General features: G+C 37.6%; 1 protein-coding gene across 2 annotated transcripts; it reads right to left on the reverse strand.

Annotated features, from left to right (window-relative positions):
* Positions 1–7,709: 7,709 nt before the first annotated feature.
* On the reverse strand, positions 7,710–22,237 carry sec22c (SEC22 homolog C, vesicle trafficking protein). Of its 2 annotated transcripts, XR_010329457.1 has the most exons (8): positions 21,930–22,237; positions 20,452–20,663; positions 20,051–20,214; positions 18,544–18,723; positions 17,890–18,008; positions 13,764–13,829; positions 10,321–13,193; positions 7,710–10,280 (listed from the first exon to the last, which is right to left on the reverse strand). XR_010329457.1 is itself a non-coding variant. In XM_064331021.1 (7 exons), exons 2-7 carry the CDS (start codon positions 20,631–20,633, stop codon positions 12,993–12,995), a joined length of 912 nt encoding a protein of 303 aa, XP_064187091.1. In that variant the 5' UTR covers positions 20,634–20,663; positions 21,930–22,237; the 3' UTR covers positions 7,710–12,992. The 2 variants fall into 2 exon arrangements, 1 of the variants encoding a protein (XP_064187091.1); XM_064331021.1 differs by having other exon boundaries at positions 7,710–13,193.
* Positions 22,238–23,268: the final 1,031 nt, after the last annotated feature.

Genomic DNA, 23,268 nt, shown 5'->3' on the forward strand with positions numbered 1-23,268 from the left:
CAAGCAGCCATATACTGCACTGATGAACACATTCCTGTCACTAGATCAAGGACGGAATTTTTATAGCCACACCATGCAATGTCACTGCAATATTATTGTACTAAAACAGATGTTTTAGTACAATAATACTAGGAATGTACTATATAATATGTTAGCAATTTGAAGCAATTTGGACATGTTTACAATAGGATCAAAAAATTATAAGATTCTTACTGTTCTGTTACTCAAATATAAATATCAGGCACCAGAACAATGTAATATAGACCAGGTAAGCTGCATGTCCATCTTTTTGGTAGTTTGAAAATGGCAAACTTGACGTGCAACAGGATGTAACATCCTTGCAGAAGATTCATTCTGTTCTGGTTCCACAAGACGTCATAACAGACCCTTGACAGTTTCAGCTGATGTTCATTTTGGAGAAAAATGAGCCTGAACTAGTGCAGGCACTCATTACATGCGGTTGAAATTAGAGCGCAAGCATTTGATGATGGAAAAGGTTTCAGCTCACTGAATGTCTTCATGCTTTTGAAGATAGGATATGATGTGAAGATACTTATGTGTCAGGGTCATTACCAAATAATTGGCCACTATTTGTACCGAGACAAAACAAAAAACAACCCCTCCTGCAAGGGTTCAGCTATCTAATTTGGTTTGAGGTAACGAGCAGGTTTGGGCCTTTTTATTGCATAGATAGGAGACATTCTGGTTGTTTCTTGCTGAGCTGTTGATGATCCAAAAGGGCTTGGCATAATGTTGTAGAAAGTACCATCCTTTAGATGAGACAAACTGACATTTTGACTCATTATGGTCATTAAAAAATAAACAGGCTATTATGCCCGTTGTCCTGGTAAAATTCATACTAAAAACATTTCTACATGGCCACCTAATCATCCCATAGATCTGCATGGCTACACAATCTCTTAAATTATCGACTGATACGTATTTATTCCCTTGGTTGTTACTAAAAATGAGAACTGAGTTCTCAGTTAACCCATTTGGTAAATTAAGGAACAATGAAAAAATACATATTTCATTATAAGTTTGATCTTTTGCAATTATTCTCAAGTCAAGCGAGTGGATGAATCATTATAAACATTGTACACATTGTCATTGACAATGTGCAACCTTTTAAGCCTAATATTATTATATAATTTTCACAGCTTTCACAACAATTTACACAGCACAGACTGTCAGGAGTAAAGTGAATAGAAACCCTGGGTGAAAATGTACTATATTCACAAAAGATGAATCCCCTGCTTGGCAGAGTACACTAAGATAATTAGAAGGAATTGTAAGCAGTCATCCGCTGGCAGATTTGCATGAAGCACACTGCATAGCCAGCTTCATTACAATTATTTATTCCAAAAAGGCATATATGCAAGAGTGAAATCTCTTATTTGTCCTTCATTGTTTCATCTAAGTAAAAAACAGAGCAAATCACATGCTGTACAGTGACTAGTGCAGTATCATAAGAAATAACAGCAAAAGTAGTGATAAGGGAACTACTTTGAGGTATTTTGGATTACAAAACTAGAGTTATGTACATTTGTCAACCAGCATTCCTGAAAAATGTGAAAAAGATACATGTTTTTGGTGTCTACTAGGCACAGAACTCAAGAACAGCCACACTAATAGCTTATTTTAGTCTGTCAAATATACATTCAATCAGTCAATCAATCAATACTTTTAGCTGATTTCACCGGGAGGTCTTTCTGTGCATGAGATAATAGTAATGAACATGAACATGTTATAATGTCGGAAATTTTGCTTTATGATGTAATACCAAAGGACAAAATAGAATCCAGTTTCACAGTGCCGTGAAAAAGTATTTACCCCTTTCCTGAAAAAAGGAGTAAACAAAAAACACATCTTTTAAATTATTATTTCATTTATTTAATGAAAAAGTTAAAGACCCATATCGCCCATGTGAAAAAGTAATTGCCCCCTTAAACTTAACTGGTCACACCACCTTTAGCAGCAATAACCAACCAAAGCAGCAACCAAATGCTTTCTAGTCTTTCATATCGCTGTGGAGTAATTTTAGCCTACTCTTATATGCAGAATTGCTTTAATTCAGACAAATTGGTAGGTTTTGAAGTATGAACTGCTCATTTCTGGTCCACGGCATCTCTATTGGGTTCAAGTCAGGACTTTGACTAGGCCACTCCAAAACTTAAATTTAGTTTCTTTTCAGCCATTCATATGAGGAATAGCTTTTGTGTTTTTGATCGTTTTGCTGCATAACCCAATTACGCCACAGCTTCAGCACACAGCCAGACAACCTGATATTCTTCTTAAGAATTTTCTGGCACAGAGCAAAATTCACGGTTCCTTCAATAATGGCAAGTCCAGGTCCTGAGGCACCAAGGCATCCCCACACCATCATACAACCTCCACGTTTGACAGTTGGTATGATGTCTTTACTGTGAAATGCTGTATTTTCTTTACACCAGACATAATGGGATCCATGTCATCCAAAAAGTTCCACTTTTGACAGTCCATAGAACATTGTACCAAAAGGCTTGGGGATCATCCAGGTGCTTTTGTGAAAATGTGAGATGAGCATTGATATTTCTTGTGGTAAGCACTGGTTTTCACCTTGCTACTCTCCCATGAATCCCATTTTTTGACCAGTCTGTTTCTTTTTCTAGTCAGGAACACTGATCATCGCTGAGGCTAGAGAGGCCTGCAGTTCTTTGGATGTACTTTTGGGATCTTTTGAGACTTTTGGGCAAGCCGGCCACTCCTGGGAAGATTGACCACTGTTACAACGGTTTTCCATTTGGAGATAAAAGCTCTCATTGTGGTCCAATGGAGTCCCAGAGCCTTGGAAATGGCTTTCCAGACAGATATATTTCAACAACTTTTTTCTCTCAACTCTTCTGAAATTTCCTTTGATTCTGGCATAGTTTCATTGTAGAAACTTTATGGTGACTACTTCACTCTGATGTCAAGATTCAATATGAGTGAGGTTTAGACTCAACAGGGCTGGCTGCAATCCAGCCTGGCTAATATTACATTTTGTCAAAAGATCTGAAACCATTCAGTGTGCAAATATGCAATAATAGAGGAAATCAGGAAGGGGGAAAATACTTTTTCATGGCATTGTATCTGGAACAAATCGTAACACATTCTTACTGGATTAACTAACCTGTAGTAAAGAAATGGCTACTTTGAATGTTGGGAACTTAATTCTGATGTGTATTGCATTAGACATGTATGCTATACTAAAATAATTTCTATAATCGCGCACATTCAAGTTTGAATATCACGTGTTTCAATAAACAATTGAAACACCTCCCCCTCTTTGCACTTGCGCTTCCCGGTCACGTCTCCTGTCTGTTTTGGCTCCACGATGGTGAAATGACCTTCCCGTGGAGATCAGAACAGCTGAGACCCTGACCACCTTAAAACGACGACTGAAGACTCACTTCTTCAGGCTGCACCCCTACCCGTCCCCCTCCTACCGCCCTGTAGTCTCTAATTGACTATGTAATCTTAGGGTTGTAGCTAGGTAAGCTGTTTATCTTAGTTGACTTAGTTATTGAACTTGTACCTACTCAACTATTGCTTGTTCTATTTGCGTAGACTGCTTTGTTGCTGTTTTTGTGTTAATCAGATTAACCTACAGGGTCCAAGTTAAACTACGTGGTCGTTCCCTGCATTTGGAACTGTACGTCTTTCTAGGGTTTTCAACACACTTGTTCCTGGTTTTGGTTATACACTTCGTTGTACGTCGCTCTGGATAAGAGCGTCTGTTAAATGCCTGTAATGCAATGTAATGTAAACATCTGGTGGTTGGAATTCATTTTCTTGAAGAATACGTTTTTTATGTATATGGTAATGGAATTCACTTTTCTAAGTTGAGTCAAAGTAGACATTTATAAAAAGCAGTAAGCAGTCCCCCATGCAAGACATTGTGGTTAAATATGACAGTGTGGAACTAAGACTCCAGGTCTGAAAGATACCTTAAACCTGATAAACCTGAGAAATAGCTCTACTCCATTCATAAGCTGGCGCTTCTAGTGTGCAGTTGCAGAGTGACAAACTTATTAAAATTCCTTGGCTGAAATGAGTTTGCTTACTAGGCAGCACAGTTATAATATATCAAAGGTTCCTGGCTCAATAGTATTTTGGTTCCTCCTAGTGGTAACAAGGGTACATTGAAAATATTTCAATGACTTTACAAAATTCCAGTAATTGATCTACTTATTGTTCTCACTGTATTGAAAACAAATAATGAAATAGAATTGAAGAGTTTTCTATTTGTTTTGTATATTCACCTAGAGGTTATCAATATTTACATTACTTATCATCTTAGTTTCAGATACAAACCTACATTGAAAACAAGTGGATGTCTTCCACTGTACTGTATATGTGTATCTGTGTGTAAATACTCCAGTCTGCAGTCTAAGTAGAATATTAAAAACATCTGTACGTATCCAATACATGTTTTAATCTACTTTTGATTTGTTTTGTATATTCACCTTGATTGTAATCTATGTCATGGTCCTGTGTTTCTGTCTGCGTTTTCCCTGTTGGGCCGCCAGATGGCGGCACTTCTGTTTTGTGTCCTGCTCCCCCTGTGTTAATTGTATGATTGTTTCCCATTGTTCAATCATTGTTTTCAATTGTCTCGTTTTCCCTTCCCTCTCTGTGGCCTGATTGTTCATGGTGCCCTCCTGTGTCTCGTCAGCGTGTGTTCTATTTAAGTTTCCCCCTCCCTTGACTCAGGTGCTGGATCCTTTTGGTTATGTGGTAAAGTCTGGTTGTTGTGCGCCCTGTTCATGTCCCTACTCCATGTGCTCCTGTGATGTCCTGGTTTCCTAGTGTTTTTGTATTTTCTTGATTTCCTTTGTTCCTGCGTTTGTAGTTTTCCTTTGTTGTAGAAGGTTGCCCTGCGAGGCTTTTTGTTCCCTGTTGTTCCCTTTGTGTCAAGTAAAGTCTTTTTGTTCTTCATTTGGAGTTTTGCATTTTTTTCCACCCTCTGCGTTTGGGTCCTACCCCCCACGCATCGCAACACTATATTTACATACATGACTGTATAGACACAGCAATAAATGCAGCGACCTGTAACTTAAATTATAAATGTATGACAATAATAGGCAAGGAGAGTAAGCTGGGCCAATAAATAACTTAATAAATACATCAGATGACAGCAATTTGACTATATTAACATTAATTAGAAACGTTCCATTAAGCATAACCTTTATTTCTGATCCAAAGTTGTACTAATAGCCATATAAACTAAATCTTGTTCATTCTCAGTCAACATGCAGACAGCATTCAATGTTGTCACAATGCTATAGTCAGACTATGTTTCCTTAAAAAGCTATTCAAGCATAAAAATGGAGGTAAAGAACTTAAATACAGAAATTCTAATCAGAGCATTTGCAGATATTTCTGTAAATACTCTGAGGTTCATGAATGGTGTAGCTCTAGAGATAAGGCAGAGGATAATGTCATTTCAGAGGAGGAGTGAGTGGTGGGCAGTGAGCTGTGCAAACAGGATAAATCTCTGGAGGAGCGAACTTCATCTATTACAATGACTGATGAGAACGCATGCTGTGGTGAATTAACAAGCTGAACTGTTTGGATTCTGTGCGGCTCAATTTATTTACAGTGTTTAATTCAGTGTGGGCTAGCGGGATAATTTAAGAATGAAAGAGAGAATGATAGAATAGAATGAAATTTTCATACGCTGTTGGGAATTTGTCTTTGCTTATTTCACAAGCATTCAACCCACCATCTACTGTGAAACCAAATAAAAAGGTCTTCTTAAATTCTCTGTAAAACCCAACTCTGAAAATTCCGTTCTGGGATTATGGGAAAGCTTTGGCAATTGTGTAAATGGTGTTCTTTCCTTTTAGGAGGCATTGAGGAATGTGTCATTTGTCACTGTTGTTGTTAAGAGCAATCTAGTTTTGTAATCTCTTGTAGGCTGTAGTATTAATCTTTATTGTGCAAAATGCTAAGAGGACAGATTTAGGCCTACATTTCCTGTTTCTAGTTAGCACTTATCCTGAAACCTGAGGGTGGAGGTTGAAATACGAAAGAAATTAAGGACACTTGCATTAGCAATCAAACATAATTTCTATTCTGAGTTAGCCTACAACAGATTGATTATGGAGTCTGTATTCCATATAAGATTAAATGCATTCAACAATGATTTGTTGAATCATTAGGTTAACAATGTACTATAGATCTCTTTATCTTCACACTGAAGGGTAGTTCACAGAAGTATGCTTCTTATCAGACCCCCAAAGGAAAACAGATCGTTTACTGCCACACTGGAGGCCCAGGTTCGTGTCTCGGCCAATGCTCCAACCCAACCACTGAGGATGCGCAAACCAGTACATTCACAGTGCCAGTCACAAGCCCGGATAAATGAGAGGGTTGCGTCAGGAAGGGCATCCGGCATAAAACATATGCCAAATCAAATATGCAGTTTGGATGATCCACTGTGGCGACCCCTAACGTGGTGGTGGGGTGCTGACTAAAGATAAGGGTCAGCACCCAGGCAGATACAAAGGTTAACCCGGTGTGATATGCTTACAGAGATAGAGCAAGCAATCAGGATCACTGATTTGGACTGATTGTCATTATAGTGTCTTTATTTGATGACTTGGTATTTTCCTTTGATCTTTTAGCATATAGCCTAAGTGGTATTGAGGTGGACAATGTGAGGGAATTATTTGCCCCTTCTCTGCTGAATTAAATGGCTGGGGTAAAAATGTAATCTCCGTGGGGCACCTGGAAAGAATGCACTAAAACTTATGTCTCTTCAATAAAGTTTAATACAACCTCCTTCCTTTGTTCACAGAGATAGTAGCCTATATGTGTGTGGTTCTATAAACATACAAAACAATGGCATAACATTAATCACAAATTTAACATAATAATTCTGCATTAACAGAATTACTATAAACGTACGTAAAGGGAATACTACATGCATGCCATTCACGGTGTAGGCATTTAAGTAACAGTGAGCTCCAATTTTATATAGCCTATGTGTATTACACACAAGCAACATGAAGCTCAGAAACTAACCAGTACAATGGATCACAATTATTAGCTAGCAGCGCTCTCATTTTAAGATAATTATCAGGGTAACCGACAACAATGAATAAACATAACAATACGTCCTCTTTGGTTAATTACACATCGGTTAATTACCTACGCAGCCAACACGTTAAACTGCGTATGCGGCTAACACGTGTACAACCAGCAATGAGCTCCTATCAATAATTAGCATTGCTACGACTTATCAGGGAATGACGAGTAAGCGCGAATTCAAATTTTAATCATTAGTCTGGAATAGAAGGAAACTCACATATCCATGCATGCACACGGGTCTGACTGACGCTGTGCAACATTTCGCCAAGAACAGCAATATTAATTATATTCAACAATGAAGCTAAACTTCGTTTAATGAACTTTTCCCGAACTCATTAAAATGCGTAAAATGCGTCTCATACGTCTAACGCAACAGCAAATAATAACCAATTAACAGACAAGGGGCGTGACAAACAAGGTGAATTAAAGTCAACATAAAAGCATTCTTAACAAACGGAAAGGTGCAATGGTTCGGGGAGACTCATCAACATGACAATGCAAGTGCGTATTACCAGTCCTCCTTGACTCTTACCAGGTTAAAGGCCTAATGCGTTATTTTGATGTCCACTGCAAACAAAACACCAACATTCAAGTATGCAAAACAAATGCTTTATTTAGTGACACCTATCAGACAGGAAGTGCTTAAAGCTGTAATAACAACTGTCAATGTCTCTGTTTTTGGCAGTATAATAACCATATAAACAAAGTATAAAATGACAACCTCATCCCCCAAGAAAGCTAAATGCATCTGAGTCACCACAGCTGAACATGAACAGATAGCTCCTCAGGAATATCGGACCAGATTTACTGCAGACAGTAAGACAGTTTGCTTTTATCACTAATTAGTTCTTGCCAGGACAGAAAACTCAATTTCGCTTCTGGTTATTTTAATTTTTAACGGGGGATGAGACTGACAGACTAATTGCGAGCTTCAGCCAACCCTTAATAATCTCCACTATTGATAGCGCTCACTTTGAGCTTCCAATAACTTCAGTGGCAGATTTGTACATACTCTAGTAGGTGAAATTCTGAATTGTCCCATCTAATTGAAACACCACAAAAGAAAAAAAAGTATTGTAAAAGCCTATCAGGAAAAATATTAAGGTTGACTGATGCTGCAAATCCCTTTTTCAGTACATCCAAGTTTCCGTACTATATGAATGAAGAAAAGGTCTGTCAGACGCATCTTTGAACATTAAATTGACAGATTTATAAACATGTCATTAACATACAGTGCAAACAACAGCATTACCTATTCATTAATTCAGTCTCATTTACTAGAACATACTGGCTGTGTAGGACACTCGATTTCAGAATTCTCAACATCAGTGATTTTATGTCAAATACATCACTGTGAATCCCACTTGGCTTAACCAAACTTTTATAGGCTTGTTTTCCAAGCCTATAAAAAAAAAAACATGGTGGACCAACCACTTTTAATAAATACAACCGTATCTTACACTGGGAAGGGGCATACGAAAGAAAATTTGGAGTGAGCTCAACAATTAGCATCTTCATATGTACCTTCTCTAAATTCTAACTGTAATGATCACATTACAGCAAGTGTACAATTAATCAATATATCATAGTTTCCTTTTTGGAATTCAGCAGAGTAAAAGACGCTGAAAACATACAGTATCACCCTTGAGATCCACTGTAACAACAGTCCTCTGACATTGTACTTTTGAGATAACATCCCAATTAGCTTCTTTCTGTTAAGATGCTTTTTTGTTGTGCATAAACCAGCTGCAAAAAATATTCAGTATACAAAAACCTCACAAGATTAATGCATGAACTTGTACTTGTATTAAGACTGCACCAATAGCTTGTTAGCAATAGAGGTTTGTCTCTATTCTTGCAGCAAGTGTGAAACAGAAGACAGATATGAAATTGCAAACTCTTCAATCAGATTGTCACACCTACAACTAGTTCTAGCAGGAGTTCCACATACTTCTCCAGTAAAATAACTTGTAGATGAATGTTCTGCTGTGCAGCAAGAAGGCCACAACCCATCACATTTTGCAGCTGTCTTTATGAATATCACTTGCCGAAGTGACAGGATATTAAACCTCTGATGAACATGAGGATGACTTCAATCAGGAGGGTAAAATGCTCATTCAAACATCTGAAAATGCTGTCGATCTTCGGGGCCCCCTGTGAGTAGCCCTGATGACACATGCCCATGCCTGCAGAACTGGCTAATTAAGTGCAGATTAAGACAGGAACGTATTTAAATCAAAACAAATGACATGAGTGAGAGATAGCCGGCTCTAAATCTGGAGGGCACAGTGACACTTAATAGACACTTGTGATTTGGGACACCTGGAATATTGCCTTTGCAGGGCACTGAAGCCTGGAATTTCTTCTGCATCTTTAAATCAGCATTTATGTTCATTCAATATGAAATTAACCCTTTGAGAGCCAGTGCAATTACCTCAACACCAACACATCACAGGGGGGATGCTGAGATGTGGCAGCAAGTGTTCCATTTAAAATGCAATGTTGTTTTGGAAAATGACAACAAATGGCCAAACTATACCTGTTCCACAAGGGATTAATCCTGTCTGTACACCTCCCTCCTGAGAGAATTTGAAAAGGAAACCTGAATGATTTTAGGAACTGTATCTATTCACTTGTAAGACATGCTTTGGTTGTCACTGTTAAAAAAGGTACATGTACATAAATAAATAAAAAAAACCAGTGCATAACTTTAAAAGTCTTTGTATTTACAGACGAGCATGTTTCAACACTGTCATTTGAATTCCAAGTCAATTTGATTTGAAAACTAAACATGGTTTTAAAACATAGTTTTACAGCCTGAATAATGCATACAGTGTGAAATAATACGTTATAATTGAAGTTACATTTGTACGGTACATCTACTCTGCCTTCATATTTGTGCAATTGCTATAGAACAATGTAAAGAAATTAACTACACTGCTTTACAACTTCAACACAGCTGTAAATAACTGGCCACATGTACAGAACATATAAGGTTCTGTATGATTCATTATCGATATGAAAATTCTACAGGTGGTGAACAAAAAATGTAAACACTAATCTAATCACTTGAGACTGCTGAGCCACCATCCTTTTGATGAAACCATTCTCATGCCAGGTTAAACTTTGCAGTCAACTGAACCATGGAGATCTGCCTGTTTTAGCTTGGACTGCAAATGAATGCATGGACTGCAATTAATGCACATGACTAGCATATGCAATTTCATCAACGGTTGTCATCTGCTGATAATTCCTTTTATCATGGAGTTTCATGTTGACATCACCTTAGACATCGTTGCCTGTGAAGCATCAACAAGTTAAGCTGTCCTGATCAATGGAAAAGTACTGAGGTCTCTTTGCATCTATTCTAGCTATAAGTATAGGCAATTGGGCTCATCCAACATGCGGTATGTACAGTATACTGGGAATTTGTCTGTTTATTTAATGGCACCTGTGTGGTAGCCCCTGTTCTCCCTCATTTAACCAGGTGTTTAAAGGTTTTATTCACTTCCAGTATGTAATGTATATTTAAATAACCCATTAACCTATAATTTAGCTCAATATTCTGTCCAATTACTGTGTAGAAAGTCAATTAATCATGACCATTTTGTCACTCTTTACCTATATGATTCTCTGTAATTCAATTCACACCGAATAAACACTGTTAATAAAGACATTTCATGTTTTACACCCAGATTAATCAAAATTCCTCTTGTAAAAATATATACAATTTCTTAATCATGTATTTTGACATGAACAGAGCCCTTAAATTTATGCTTAGCTATACCTGGTTTAGACAAGAGTTCAACAAACATTAAATTAACCAGAAATACATTCCTTACCACTTTTCAACTATAAGGCATTACCACAATTACCAAACAATAATGAAATGCTTACATCAATCCATTCCAACCCAGCAATAGCAGAAACCACTTTGTTGTCCCATCATACCTAATTAATGTTTAAAAAAAAATGTAATCATTGTACAAGGTCATTTTCTAATCCAATTTTTTAATGTTATGAAAGACTGACTGAGAAAGCAGAGCAATTATGCAGCTATCTACTTTAAAAATGCTTTGTGATTTACTTCACAATGATTGTTAGCAGTCTCTGCAATGGGGTGTTTATTTCTTCAACAGATCAATTAAATTAGTGACGACATTGATTAGGTACAATGCATTTATATTTGTAAACATCAAATGTATTTGGTCACTCTCAGTACAGGTCATGTAACAAATATTACCAAAACTTTAGCTGATACCCCGACCAACACATTGTGAACCCAACTAGCCGAAATGTTAGCAACAGCTTATTAAATGCATACTGTAAGATAAGCCAAAGACATACCTCTAAATAAAATGCATCCACACCAGAAACTAGGACATCATTGCTATAAATTCAGTTAGACCATCCATAAACTTCTACTAAACAACAGCTACTAGTGCTAGTGGTGCCTGATAGGGACTGAGCACTGCTGCATCTGCTAGGTGTGCGCACTACAACCGCCACTGTAACATATATGCAGCAGTAGACTATGGAGCGTAGCCACCTATAGAAACAGCCATACATTCAGTAGTATATAAACTTTTCCTAATTGTTACTGGAATAATAGTAAGCTATGAATATCATGACAACACACAGGTAGACTCAGTAAACTGAGAATAAGTGCATACTTTTAAGTATATAACATAATTTTGCAATCATAGTACATCACATATTTGTCAGTCCTCTGTTACTCTCGGAGTCATAATGAAGTGTTCTTAATATTTATTTTTATTTCCTATTGCTTTTAATATCTCTATCACTTCTATCACAATTTATAGCAACCGTTCTGTACAACATGTACAGGTGGGAGGAAATTTTAAAAATGATTTAACCGTTTAATTTATGGAGGTTTCTTCCCAATATTTTTCCTCTTTATTTAAGACCTTTAACTTAGTGAAATAAAACACAGAGATGGTATACCACTATACCAGACTATTGTGGGGAAAACAATATAACCAACCATTTTGACTAGTGGGAATCACACATGTTCAAGTTATTTCATTCAGCATTGTGGGCTGACTTTCAATTTAATGTTAAAGACAGTTCATTATTATTTTGAAACCGTTATTAAACAATTTTTGTTCATTTCAAAATAAAATAAAATAAAAAGTTGTCTATACAACAAATAAGGAACCCTCCCAAATATTGCTTACATTTAAAGCTAAATGACAGCGCCATATTACTGAATCCTGCTCCTGCTATCACAGAACAACTGAGACAAAGCAACTTCCTAGTGCAAACTTTTTGGACAAATGTTACACGATCTAATACATTACACGGTGGACTTCATTAAAGTAAATACCACCTTGAATTCAAAGTTCAGTCCTATCCATTTCATGAATTAATGTTTTCTTAAACAATGCTAATAAGTTTCCATTACTGAGATCACTTCACTATTTAGGTATGTTCTAGTTATAATCAAGCCTCACCTATCCATAAGACTCTTAACTGTATATTTATGCAGTGTTCATGCTAAGTCATCCTTCATTTCATGGTGGTGGCCAAACACACATTTTACCAACACCTGCTTTATTTAAGCTACTTTTTTAGCTACTATTTTTGGCGTAGTAATTTGGCTTATGAAGAGGAAACTCCAATACTCTACTACATGCCACCACTTCCTTTCTTTTGGAACAAATATCGTACAGACCAAGTGTATGGATTGCATTGCAAACAGCGCAAATCATCATATGGACAGTTAAAACAAAATCAATACAATTAGTAAAATAGGAGCATAATAAGTTATTTGTTCAGTTACCACATTCAGCTTTCTTATTGGTGAGTTCCCACACAGTCTGTTGTCCCTTACTGAGCTCAAAGCTGCAGTGCTCTCAGACTCCACAGTCAGCTGTCCTCTCGTGAAGTTTTCTGGACAGAATGAGACACGTGGAGACGGTTGCCACCGCAATGTGGAAGGCAAGTTGCCAACTGTTCCTCAGGCCATACAGAAAGACGTTGCATAGAATGATGAGGGTCAACAGGGTGAAGGACTTCAGCTTCTTTAATGATGTGTAGAACACATACAGGTAGCACTGCATAAATGTAAAAATACAGTTAATGCAGCATGAACAAAAACATTGACTTCTAGCAAATTATGTTATGATTTACTAAAAGTGAAACTAAAAATAAACTAAAACAAAAGCAAAAAACTTCAACACTGGAGAAAATGCTTTAAGTTACAACATTCACTAAAGGACTGATTTAGTAACACCTTTAGCACATGCTAAAATTTTTAGCACACATAAGACCAAAAACATGATCAATGATTGATCATGGTCTTTGTTTTGCACCAAGCATCGGTTGTGTTATTAGTTGTGCGTGCTAAAAGGTTTTAAACCTGCTAAAGGTCTTGGTAAATCAGACCCTAAATGTACATAGGCTTAAAACATGCAGTACGTTTCTTAGTTTGAATAGTGAGAATGCTAGCTCATGTTTTTTCCTCACCAAACTGTCATACATTTTGTGCTGTCATACTATACTTAGGATATAAACTTTACACTCAGACACAAAGCAAAAATAGCGATCTGTAATGGCTTTACTGAAACAATACATTTAGAAATGTATAAGTGTATGGAAAACATAAGTGTGCAAAGGTCCTTTACCTGACAAAGACAGCACACAAATGCTAAGAGAAATGCAATGACATTCCATATCCCCTCATAATCATCCTGTAAGCAAGAGAGAGATAAAAGTGCTTAATTCTTTTTTAAAAATAACAGACATTTTAAGTAGATGGATTCAACAAGAGCAATATGGGCTGAGAAATGTTGCAGATACTGCATGTGGTATACAGAGAACCTACACACAGTCAATGAGAGGCATCTATCTAAAGTTCTCTTCCTTGGATTAATGCAGAAGTCTTGTAGCTAAACCGAAATCAAGCAATGAACCCAGTATAACAAATGTGCACAACTTAAATGTCTTGCAGTAATGTCTGAGGGGTGAGAAAACTGATCACCATTACAAAATGCTATAATAACAAACAAACCGTTTTCCTGATTTCAAATCGTACGAAAAAGGGTAACACTGCTACCTAGTGGTTTCTTTTCATCACTGACAGAAGTATCAGATTTTATCTAATTTATATCTTTAGTATCCATAAAGTATACAGGATTTTAAATGAAATAGCAGTCTGACTTGCATATGTATAAAGCAGCTGTAAAGTTTAGAGTGAGTTAAATGCAAAGCAAAAAGCAAAGCAAAAAATGGCATTGCAGTCTTCCATCATCAGAGAGGGGAAAAAGAAACAATCATAGCTAGCAAAAAACATTTTTCTCTACACTACACAGATAACTTCCAAAAGTCTTTTAGCGTAAGTCACAAAACCATGGTACTCTAGATTCAAACATATCATTAGGCACTCATTACATTTCTTAGCAGAAGTCTATTCACTCACTTGTTTGCTCGTTGTTATAAACAACTAGTCAAATGCCTACCTTGTTTGCAAACAAAACGTCATTCAAAGGATGTTACTGAGAATGGGCAAGTTTTACTAATGCAGCCAGTGTATTTCGTGCTAATCTTGCTGGGAACCGAATTATAATTAAGACCTTCTCGTCATTGAGAAATTAGCGGTATTTTCAGCAACCTTCTGGGTAGAAGACAGTCAACAATGTGTGTAAGCAAAGGTTTCCTCTCTGATCACATAAAGTATTACAAATGGGTGTGAAAATGTGTTATACTTTTTAAAACATTGTTTGAAAAATGCTTTATTTAGATTTGTTCCATTGAATCATTGTTAGTCTTTTTGTTAATCTTTATAAATGGTGTGAATAATTTTAGAGAATGCAGTGTATTTTTTGGTGATCATCTTTTTGACCCAGGTGAGATTTTTTTTTAAAGAAAAATATTTCCCCATATCTGTAGGTAAAAATCTTAGAGGAAGAAAAATATACCCAATACATATTATTGTTATTGATACATAATTGAAATATAAACAATGCATTATTGATATTGCTGTATTGTTTTGTTGTTGTTGCTATGGACACTTGAAAAAAAAACCTGGGCAAAACATCACATGGGGCATCCGTTCTGACATCACAATGCTGCACCTGAGCACACTCAGTATAAATAAACCATGTTCCAAAGTGCCACAGCACAACCAACTCTCTCATAGGAGGCTGCATTTTAAATTTACTGTAAGGATCTTACAGTTTTGTGCTTCACAATGGCCTGTAGGTGCTTTCCCATCATCATCTTGATGAGTATTTTAGTTATTCTTCAATTCTGGCCTCTAGCCACTGAAACCTTGATGCCTCCAATGGTGCCCAGACAGTGGGCCAGCACTCCTCCCGTCCACAAGGACCCATTCACTAGCCTGGGCAAGCATCTCCTGAACCTCGATGGCGGACAAACCATGGATGACAACAGCCTTCAGAAACCTAGGGACAGTCACTCCAACCCCACCTTTGGAGCTTCTGCTGATGTGCTAGCATCCCAGAGAAGATACAGATGGAGACAGAGGAAGCTGAACATGGAAGGGGAGATGCGCAGAAGGGCAAGAAGAGACTGGCAGAGGTCTGATTTTTGGAGCACCTCTGCTTACGGCCAGAGTGAATGCCTGCTGAAATGTGTGGGGCTTCTGCTGCGGATCACTATTAATACACTACTAACAGACATGTGGTAACCCTGATGAAAGCCACGGCTCAGTGGATCCCAGGATATAACCATAAGGAAGAGACAGCTGTCCTCACGTAAAAACTTGTGCTATAGCTTTAACACAATGCTACTGTCATACTGATACTAGATTGGGGTACAGCGTATTTTAGTTTTATTTCAGGCATTAGATTACATAGATTTAAAAGCAATCGCCAGAAGAAGACCAGAAACATTACACATACAAGACAGAAATGTATTATGCCCTCATTGTATTATGACAAGAAATGTGCTAGAGAGTTTTGACATCCAGCCAAAAGCTGAACCCCTGAACAAAACTACTTTCAGACGTTCTGTTTCTTATTATCCTGAAAGCAAAGAAACAGATATACATTAGCCATTGTTCATGAATAATAAAATGACTTCATTCCAATTGAATGTCCATTGTATTGATTTCACATCATACTTTTCTGTGCATAGAAGGATCAAACCATTGCTAAATGATTGAGGTTAGTCACAAGGAACTGAATTTACACTAAAAACATGTTTTTTTTTTTTTTTAGATTTATAGCTCACAATTCAATTCACATCACCTGAATTAACTTCAGGAAGTAAAAACTATTCTGAGAAATTACAGTATTTAGAGTGTAAATAAAATATGACATTAAGAAACACCCCACATCACAAATATACCACTAATAAAAAAATGATAACAAAAGCAAGTAATACTGCCAGCTTAGAAGCATTCAATCAGGTCTTTGAACTGGGGAAAATACCACAATAGTGGTACCCCTTATTTTAAGGGCCACACTACATCCATAAAACTATATTTAACATAAAAGTGATCAGCGATAATACCATCTCAGATTTATTGAAGAAGTCAAAACTGAGTAAAGGTCACAGAAGAAAATAAAAAACATTGCCCATTACTTAGTATTGCTATAAACACATAAACTCAAATATAAATAATGTGTTACTGAGTTAGTGATGCTAATATTGTTTTGTTGTTATGGAAACATGAACTGGGGACACTTCGGCCTGACCCTTGTGACATCACAATGCTGCACCTGAGTTCAAATAAACTATGTGAATGTTCCAAAAGTGTTACAACTTGCTAGTTTTAGCAAGCTATGCTGGTTTTTTTCTCTGTAATTTAAATTTTTGTTCTCCTTATTGGGCTGTAAATATTTCCCATAATGATTCTGATGGGTGTGTCAGGGGCTCAGAACTATTGGTGTTCAGACAACAGCACTGGACCCAAACAGTGGACCGGTACTCTTTCTGTAACTGAGGACCACTCCCAAGCCTGAGAGAGCTTCTACTGATCCTCAGTGGTAGACAAACCGTGGAAGACAACAGCCTTCAGAAAACTGGAGACAGTCACACCAACCCAAGATTTGAAGCCCCTGCCAATATGCTGGAGTCTCAGAGAGGATACAAAGACAGAGGTAGCTGAACATGGAGGGGGGAACACAGAAGTGCTAGGGGAGAGTGACAGACAGAGACATCTGTGCGGTGAGTATCTGTGCCTGTAGGGGAAATGGGCTGCTGCTGAGGATCACTGGGTATACCTACAGGCATTCTACATGCCACTACATGGTTCTACAGGTACACTATTTTAGTGCTATGTTTTGATTTCACATGGTACTGTGCTATGCACAGAAAACCCAAATCAGTACAGAAGGATGAGCTCTGTTATGAGGAGCCGAATTTATTATGTTTCACATTGCGACACACTTACCCAGTTCATTCTCTACAATGAAGTCTGCATAATAATTCACACCAATTTCAATGGTGTGAGTAAAAGGTCTCGTTTAATAAATAACCACTTCAAAAAAGCTTTCCCATTTTTGTGCAATATGTAACACATTAAACATATTTGACTATTGAACCAAAAGGTTCAGTTTTGGCTGTTAAAACTCTTTCAAAATGCTTACATAAACATGAAAGAGAAATAAACTGAGCAGTATTGTCTAAACTTTCAAAGAAAGAGATACCATGCTATACTCCCTAACGCAAATGCATTTAATGCTAATTCACAGTTATGTTTCAGCTACCTGTGTTTTGTGTGACATTATGTATACAGCATTGGTTTTGTTTGGATTTAACCCCCGCCCCCCCCAAAGTGCTGACCTGGAAGGTGTACTCAATGAGGTGCACCCCTCGAATGAGGTTCAGAGCTGCACACATGATGTTGAGGACAAGGGAGAGGATCCCAGGGGCTGTCACAGGCTCTAATCTCTGATTTGGGCCTATAGAACCACCAGAAAGAAAACAATTAAAAGTTGTTCCACAAAAGGCTTATGTAAATTGTGACATTCTGTTTCGCTTTTGATGGATGTTAAACTTCCAGAGGCCAAATGCTTCTGCACATCTGGCTTCTGAAAGGTTCTGCTGTCTCAAGTGCAAACTTAGTACAATTAAAACCACTCATTAGCAAATTGTGGGAGTATATCTCACAAGATCCATACTCATCTAGATTTATCACATTACTGGGCACTTCTTCATCTGTAAACTGAAACAACAGTAAATAATGCTCCACTATATAAAAAACTATTTACATTCCCATGTCACTATATTGCTCATGTACTTACATATCCTGTGCCCACACCCTCACCCTAATATTTGCCTAAAAGTCACTGGGAGCATTGGTAAAGGGTGTGGACCCATTCCATTTCCTACACCTACACGTGCTACTATGTACACTTGTCTTTTCTAGTGACATATCTAGCAACATAACTATTACTCCACAATGGCACTGGGGGAGGTAGTTACGCAAAGTCTCACCAGATCCTGCCGCGGACTCTGCGTGTCCATTGGCTGTTCCATTGCAGAACTCCATGTCCTCCAAGTTGAGCACTGGTGGAGGCTTTGTCCTCAGCTCTTCCTGAAGCTTGGCCAAACTGCTCCCCAGGGAGGGACTCCCGTTCTGACTGTAATGATGCTTCACCTTCTGAATTATGCTGTCTATCAGCGGATCATTAAACATGGCAAACAGGAACATTATCAGGGATAACAAGTTCAGTCTGAGTTCTTAATTTTACCGTGTATTTTCATATCCAAGTAAATGAAAAGTACTTTAACAGTGAGACATGCAATAAAAATAAAGGACAGTACTCTGATTATTGTAATATAGTGTATCTCTTTGCTTTTTTGTATTTGGTGGCCTTGTAAAGTCTACAGAACAGTGTATATTTAGTTTAAAAACACAACCACCATACCCCGTCTTATCCTTGTGAGCAAATTCCAGCCAGTATCTACTGTTAGCTGATATCTTGTTCAAGAGTAATTACACTCAGTTTCAGCCTGTCTCTGCCTACTAGACAATTTTTTAAAAATGCTTCCTGGGTGGGTGGAGTAGGTGTGTCCATCTCATTCGCGAAAAGTATTCTCTATGCAAATTAATTTGTATGGCATAGCTCAAATTGGCTCATGAAACTTGGATCAAACTGTCAAACTAGGTATTGCAGATCAAATATGAATCAAGATTCAGAAAATTACATGGCCTATTTCTCACCTCAAATGTTTTCAGAAACATATGTTAGTGCACTGTTTAGGTGGAATATGAGAAAGTTGAATAGGCCATAAATATTTCTCTGATTTGAAAAAGTTGGGCCAAAACCAATCTAGCCAATCAGGTGCCAGCAGTGAACCGTCATACTAACAAGTAAACAAACAAATTTATGGGCAGAAACATTTTTCCAGCTGGATATCTTGATTTACATTTATATGACGTAGTAGTACCTCCAAAGAGGTACTCTGACATCACGGTTGGGGCAGGGCTAGAGTGGAATGCAGAAAGCATTTGCAAATGTTAGATGGCAGAACCAAGACGTTTTCTACCAGCTTGTTCTGCCAAATGATATTATTTCAGAAATGTTGAAATAACAGCATAGATTTAAATGTTTCATTCTAAAGTAGGCATACAAACACATGCCTACAGCTAACAGTGATCTAGGGTGTAATTACCCTTTAAGATCCGTGTGGAACTGCAGCATACTTATTTATCTGAAGATGAGGCCCAACTGGCTGAATGAGCATAATGCATCATTTGATGTGTGCGAAGATCTATATCTGTACGTGTACATATGATTTGTGCTAAACAAAGTGCAGAGCTAGAAACTGATGAAAAATACATCAAAGATGTTCTACAAAATCCCCAAACTCAACAAAGACCAGAAAGAGGTACTAGGGAGAATACGGTATAGTTACTATTTTTTTTTTCAGCTCCATTGAGATATACTTTATCACAACCGAGATAACTTGGTCTATTTATTGCTTTATGTTTGCTTACCAAATTCCAAAAATGGATATGGCCTATTTGCCAAAGAGACCGTGGTGCTGTCAAAGCATGCTGTGAACTCCCATCTGAGATCTTCCAGAAAGCAGAAGGCCATGGCAGTGGGGAGCCTACAGGAGCAAACGGCCATATACGAGACACCATCTGAGGAGATAAAGCTAAAAAAAGGGTATTTTGTAAACAAATTAGCTAATGTTGCTTGCATCCAGTATGCTGCTTATACAGGTTATTGTATATCTCACGTATTTTCTTTAAAAAATAGAAAGCTGAGAAAGCTTCAATTTCTCACTTTTGAAGATAAACTGATATTTAAAAAAAATACTGCCCATGATGTCATTTACGATTTCATTTTGTAATGTGCATTAATATATATCGGGTTATGATATACAACTTACTATATGTTAAGCTCACGGCCCTTAACTGTCCCTCTCGGTGGGAAAAGGGCCAGTGCTTTAGATATGGTCTTTAGCTGCTGCTTGCGCTCCTGCAACTCTTTGTTATGTTCAAAGTCTGTGGAAGCAGAGAGAGGGAGCCCATCCCTGACCCGAGCAACAAAGGCGAACAGGATCAGTGACATGATCCGCGGAGGCTCTGGGAGAGACGCAGCCTGCAGGTGGAGCAAATACACACAGTCAGTGTCACTTAGAACCGCGCTAGGAAATCAATGAGAATCAGTGCAAGATAAGAGGTAAATACACTACAGCACAGAAAAGCACCAACCACAAATGGATAGAAGGTGTTAGGATATAAGGTGTTACTTCTGCCACCTATATAAAACTGACTTCCCAATGTTTGATCTGCAGCACACTGTACAGTGAAGATACAACGGTGTTGTCATTCTAAAGGTCTTTGTGTCCCATTTCATACAAACAGCAGTTGTTACATTGACATGATTTAATCTTTTAGATTTACTTGCATTAAATTAAAAGGTTAAATGTCTGGTACTATTCAATTCCATTCATATCTACTCTGACACTACTGAGCACTGCCAACGCACAGAAAGAATGCTTGCAGTTTCAGAAATATTACCACTTCTAAAACAGAGACAACTGCAAAACAGCAAAAAGTTAACAGAAATATTTCCAAATTTGTTTTGATGTGATTTTTTTTTTTGCCTTCGGTCATCACAGCACACGTAAGAGAGGGATTATATAAACATATACGCCTTGCCTACATGTAAGAAATCTTGAGCTTCGAAGACAATAGTATTTGTCATTGCCTATGGATCTGATTTTTATTAGTGCCTATGAACCCCACTTCCTGTGTCTAAAACGCGGCAAATCGGAATGGATAAGGAAATGATAAAGGCTTCGAAAGTAAGCCAAGGCTGTTTGTGTTATTAACAATAACATAAAATGCAACAACGGAGCACGTGCAGCTATGTAGTAGCACAGATGGCGTATTCGTGTCAGGTCCAATTTCTGCATAAAGCTGTGATACCGTTAGTACTCTCAGAGCTTGTAAGCACTTTGACATATTAAGAAAATGACAACATATCGTTATCGACCATGTTCAGATTCAACAAGTAGCTTGTAACTAGGAAGGAACCTGACTGGCTGCATTGTTTACAAGCTGGTAGTTGCTGCAACCTAGCTTGTATCGCTGGAATACCGAGCAACCCATTTGAAAACAAGAAGATTGCTAGCTAGCTAGGTTAAACAGCGTAAAATACAATTTATTTTCTGTTTCTACAGACAGAGTGATTCGATCGAACTTACTAACGATAGCTCTACGTAACCAGTTTGATTGAGTATAACTAACGTTAGACTACAGATGAACAGCTTTGCTGGTCAGCTAACTTAACGCTAGCTAGCCAGCTATGGTGTGGGTACGTAGATTCTCATAGTGTGCAGAAATGTTTATTGTCCCTTACCTCATCACTTTTCGAACCATCATGTTTGCGATTACGGGAGGATAAAATAGTAAATCTAGTTCAAGGACAGAAATGCACTTATATATCCAGCGCATGCTGTGATTAAATCCTAGATAGCTAGCTAGCTAGGTAATCACAAAGGTAGCTACTAGCTAGCTAGTTGTCGCACCATTACGATTTGACAGCGCAAGCTGGGCTCTGACAGTTTGTTTCACACACAACTAAGAATTATGGGATTTTGCAATGCCTTCTTCCTTCTTCCGTAAACGATTCTTAAAGAGGCAGATTAGGCATGGGTTGTTCAGAATTTTGACGCTAGTGTTACGAGCATCATCGGCTCAGTACATTCATTCCTTGATTTTTCCAGTTTTGCAGTCGCCTAAGCTAATTGATGAAATGCAGACAAAATCACGTCAACGCAAGTAGGCCTTTGATACACTTCTGCACATGATGTGGCCATTTACCGAGCCATGGTCAGTTCTACTGTTACTGCACCTGCACACTAATGTATTTTTAAGTAAATCATTTTAGCGAAATACATTGAAATTGTTCGACAAGAAACGCATCTTAGATTTCTGAAAATACTGCAACAGTACTACGAATTATTTATCTGAAGGCCAGGTTTGTTGTTTTTGTTGCTCCATTGACCAGAAACATTGACATATGGTATTTTCAATAATTGTAGGCCACCTATAGTTTTTTTTAGGCCACGTGTAGTTTTTTAAAGCTTTATGTAGAGAAAACATTAGCTATATACATTTATTGAATAACAAACCAAAGTACAAACTTAAAAAAAATTCTGCCTACAACACAAAAAGATGCCTATTACTTAAAAATGATCTTAGACACAACTTTCCTTGACATAGCCTCCTTTAGCTTTAGCTACAATTAAATTAACTATTGGAAGTTTATCCAATCATTTTGCAAAGTTGTAGGTGGAGGGGTAATTAAACTGAGTGAAATCTATCTTAAATTAAAAAATAAAAAAATAATAAAAAACCTGAGGTAGCCTAATGCCTTTATCCTGCAGTGCACGTAGCAAGAAATATGGAAAAGAAGGAGTTAGGCTTAGATGTGCAGGGCCAAGTAAACATAGTGGCAAGAAGGTTATTCCCAGTGAGAAATTACAGAGAAGCTTAAGATTTCCAGGTGCAGTGTTCAGTACACACTCAGACGGTTACATTGATGGGCAGCAATGTTAATAGGTGAAGACCAGGAAGATCAAGAGGCAGAAGACAAATATCTTGCGTTGTATAGCAAGATAAACCATCGTAAACCTGCATCATAACTACAGGATAATTCAATGTAACTAGAAATAAACCATTTCCCCAGACTTCAG

This window comes from Anguilla rostrata, chromosome 4 (assembly GCF_018555375.3).
Source record: "Anguilla rostrata isolate EN2019 chromosome 4, ASM1855537v3, whole genome shotgun sequence".
Classification (NCBI taxonomy): domain Eukaryota; kingdom Metazoa; phylum Chordata; class Actinopteri; order Anguilliformes; family Anguillidae; genus Anguilla; species Anguilla rostrata.